The sequence below is a fragment of the Odontomachus brunneus genome, unplaced genomic scaffold, assembly GCF_010583005.1.
Source record: "Odontomachus brunneus isolate Ranch 3 - 2012 unplaced genomic scaffold, Obru_v1 Obru_scaffold_248, whole genome shotgun sequence".
NCBI classification, from domain to species: domain Eukaryota; kingdom Metazoa; phylum Arthropoda; class Insecta; order Hymenoptera; family Formicidae; genus Odontomachus; species Odontomachus brunneus.
Genome location: NW_022639698.1, coordinates 27,884 through 31,931, shown reverse-complemented (window position 1 = coordinate 31,931; position 4,048 = coordinate 27,884). Strand labels below are relative to the sequence as shown.

General features: G+C 36.1%; 1 protein-coding gene across 1 annotated transcript in view; it reads left to right on the top strand.

Moving 5' to 3' along the window:
* Positions 1-2,618: 2,618 nt before the first annotated feature.
* Positions 2,619-4,048, top strand: part of LOC116852683 (glutamic acid-rich protein-like) — a gene marked incomplete at its 3' end in the record, with an annotated part of 6,601 nt that continues 5,171 nt past the window's right edge. Inside the window, exons 1-2 of the mRNA XM_032833266.1 lie at positions 2,619-2,793; positions 2,893-3,084. Coding sequence (XP_032689157.1) covers positions 2,619-2,793; positions 2,893-3,084 — 367 coding nt within the window. The remainder of the gene's footprint in view (positions 2,794-2,892; positions 3,085-4,048) is intronic.

Below are 4,048 nucleotides of genomic sequence, written 5' to 3'. Positions count from 1 at the left end.
AATAAAATAGAGCCCATCGGTTCTATATAATGAAACAAATTATCAAGCAGTCGCTCGAAACAATTGAAATTTACAATTTCTTGCAACTTTAACTATCGTTACAAAACTATTCGTCTCTTTATATTTAAAATGCACTGGTATACGAGTTTTCTTTGACTTTGAGAGACTGACAGATGTATCATTTGGTACAGTAACATTGTTTCTCTCTGTAGTCGCCGTGCGCTCGGGATCGCGCCAGAGATGTCGCTTCCGAACGGCATCTCTGAGCGTTATCTAGGAAGAGGAGAGTGTCGTGAGCGTGGAGCGTCAGGTAGCTCAGTGGTTTAGAGCAGTCGCCCGGCAAGCGAAAGACCCGGGTTCGAGTCCCGGCCTAGCAGGACCGCGCTCTTGATATTTTTCTCTTTCTGGAACGAAAAAGATACGCAGATCTCGAACGCACAGCGTCCCGCCGCCACCTAGTATGCCCTCCTCCTTCTACGACATGTAGAAACAGACATATTAATTTATATACGTGACGATTGCCCTAGTTTTCGCCCAACAAATACATGCGTTTCTCATTATTATACACTGAGAGAAAAAGTTTTATCAATGTTTAGAAACCGTCATTCGCAACAAATGATTTGTGACTATGAGACAACAAGTGATTCTGTTGTGGGAACATATTTTCACTTGTTGATTTAATAAACATTTTTGTAACGGGGACAAATGATTTTTGACACTAGCAATGTATGTCTGTTAAAATAACAAATGATTTGTAACGCTAACTGTTGCCATGATCTGTTGCCATGACAATCATCAATCTCTGTTAGCACAGTAATCGTACTTTTGCTTTTTTAACAGAGGAATTTCTCTCAGTATATGCGTACTTTATGTGAAAACAGTTATGACCAATTTCAACAGTACGAAGTCGTTTCTTATCGAATGTGAATTGTTATCCTCTTACAATCGTATTGTAAATGCACTTTGTGAAAACCATCGCAGATAAATGAAACAAGCAGCATTTTCCAATGCAAAACGTAGGAAAGAGCAAACCCATTCTTTGCCAGAAATGTGGATAAAATCATATCTTGAAAGTATCAAATATGCTCATGCATTTATGCGAAAGTGTCAAAATCAAGAAAAGATTGTAATATTCTAGGTGCGATATAATGTGGAAAATGTATTAGAAGAACGATTAGAAAAGAACTCTTTTCGGCGCATACCGAATCTGCGCTATTGTTTTCGTGTCTGCGGAGGGTGTGTCTATTACGCGTTAGTAGTCGCGTCTTCGCCGCTCTTCTTTTATCTTCTAAATACCGCGACTCTTCTGAATACGTCGCGACTCGCGAGCTGCGCAGCTATTGTTTTTTCATTGTCAGTAAGCCGCTGATTTCTTGCTTGTGCATGTACGCAGTGACAGTTATCCTTTGGATATATTTATTTATTGTGTCGTAGGAGCTTCGTAACATTTTGTAAGTTAATATTACATGTATAATTTAGTTATATTTTGTAGTTGTAAAATTATTGTAAGGTGTAGTAGGTTCTATTATTGAGGCGTTTTTTTTTCATACAAGTGTGCATTCTTGTAAACGTATTTACAGTTGCACTTAATTTCTTTTTAGTATTTATTATCTTTTTTCGTCGCATTATTTCTTTTGCATTTTTTCGTTCTGCAGCATGGATAAATATGCAAAACGCTTTAAATTTTCTCGTGGTTGGCTGGAAAACGAGAATTATAAATCTTGGATAAGGGAAGTTCCCAATGATACTAGTAAATATTTTTGTTGTATGTGCAATAAAACGTTTTCTTGCAAAACACGAGTACAGCGGCATGCCGAATCAGAGATTCATCGAAATAATATATTGCAAGGTTGTTCTGAAGAGACACAAGCAACTGTAAAGGAATCTCGCAGGAGGAAATTTTGCCATTCATGGCTTGAACATGAACAATTCAAACCGTGGCTGGAGAAAATTCCGAATGATCCGTACAATTGTTTTTGCTCTTTCTGCAATATAACGTTTTGGTGTGGTCTCGACGCACTGAGGCGACATTCTGACACGAAGAAAAATATGTCAGAGTATCAGAAAAGAGGTCTCATGGTAGATTTGAATACTCTAGAGGAAACATCGCCTCTGTCTTTTAACCTTTAGAGGTCCGGAAAACCAATATTTTGGCGCACCAGAATAACTTGTTCAATTTTTTTTGTATTAAATATTCATTTTCTTAATATTATTAGCAATTTTTAATATTATTTAATGTAAATTTGCCCCCCCCCCTCCCACTCATCCCGTACCCCTAATTTTCATGTGACACATTCTAAAATAAATACATGGCTTAATTCGCGTGCGGCTGCAATTATAAACAAATTTATTTTCATTTGGGGTTTTTGAAGTTGCTATTTATTAGTAAAACAATTTGGCAAAATTGTAAATAGCAGATCAAAAATATATTCATTGATTAGGCCTGCCCGTTTATCGTCGTCCGTCCTTGCCATACGTGAGAACGGCGCGTAAGAGCACCTGTCGCCTCGCGTTCTCTGTTAGGTCAGGCTCGAGATACACTTATTTTTTCACTTGTGTTGATACAACATTTTCCGTTACTTTCTATCTTCCTCGTACTTTATTACTTTTGCTATACAATGAATACAGGTGATGACGAAGCTTGGAGTAGTGGAGAGTCAGAGCCTGAAGAAGATGTTATTACAGACAGAACTATTGCATGTGATGTCGATTTACTTGATAACGAACGTGATGAGAATATACCAGATGTACACTATGATCCTTATTTTTACCCATCTATAAAAACTTTTACTGGTGAAGCACATATTCGTGATCACGTGTCTCTAGACGAACCTACTCCATTAGAATGTTTGAAATATTTTTTTGATACATTTCTTGTAAATTTGATTGTAGAACAAACCAATCTTTTTCAAGAACAAAATCCCGAACCGGATCGAATACATATGAAGCCGTGGACTCCTATCACTGAAGACGAATTATGGATAATCATTGCTTTATCAATAAACATGGGTCATGTTGTAAAAGGGCAACTAAAGGATTATTGGAGCCGAGATCCACTGCTATACACTCCAATATACGGCGAAAGTCTATCTCGAAATAGATATCTTCAAATTTTACGATACCTTCACTTTTCTAATAATGAAGAAGTTTCCAATCATCCTTTGAAAAAATCAAACCAGTGATAGATCATTTGAAAGAAAAGTTTAGTAATACTATTATTGCTGGTGAAAAGCTTTGCATTGACGAAAGTTTAGTCTTATGGAAAGGGAAGCTAAAATTCAAACAATTCTTACCATTGAAGAGACATCGATTTGGTATCAAGATATTTGAATTAGCGAAACAGGATTTCTCTTAGATTTTATAGTATATACTGGCTCAGACACTGATTATGAGAAATTTGATTTAGGCGTTTCTGGTGACATTGTTGCACATTTCATGCAACCTTATTGTAACGAAGAGCGTGTGTTATACACTGATAATTGGTATACATCTCCACAACTGTCAGACTACTTATATGACAGAAATACTGGTTTTTGTGGAACTATAAAAAAAAAATCGTAAAGGAATGCCAACTCTTAGTTCAAAGCTAAATCGTGGTGAAACAGAAGTTGCCCACACCGATTCTTGGATGGTAATCAAATGGATGGATAAAAAGGAAGTTTATGTATTGACAAGTATTCACGAACACCAGTTTTGTAAAACTGATAGGAGAAACTACAAAACCAATGAAGATATTATAAAACCCGTTTGTATCATGGATTATAACAAAAATATGGGCAAAATCGATGATATCGACAGACAATTATCTTTGACAGAATCTATTAGAAAATGTATGAAATGGTATAGAAAATTGTTTTTTCATTTGATTGATTTGATATTGATAAATGCCCACAGTTTATTCAAGATGCTCACTAAAAATGCGATTTCGTTTCCTGATTTTCGATTGAGCGTCGTAAGATATTTTGAAAGTAAATTCTCAAGAAATTTCATCACTTATTTCGTCTAATCTTAGACTAAATAGACGACATTTCCCCAGAAAAATTCAAGT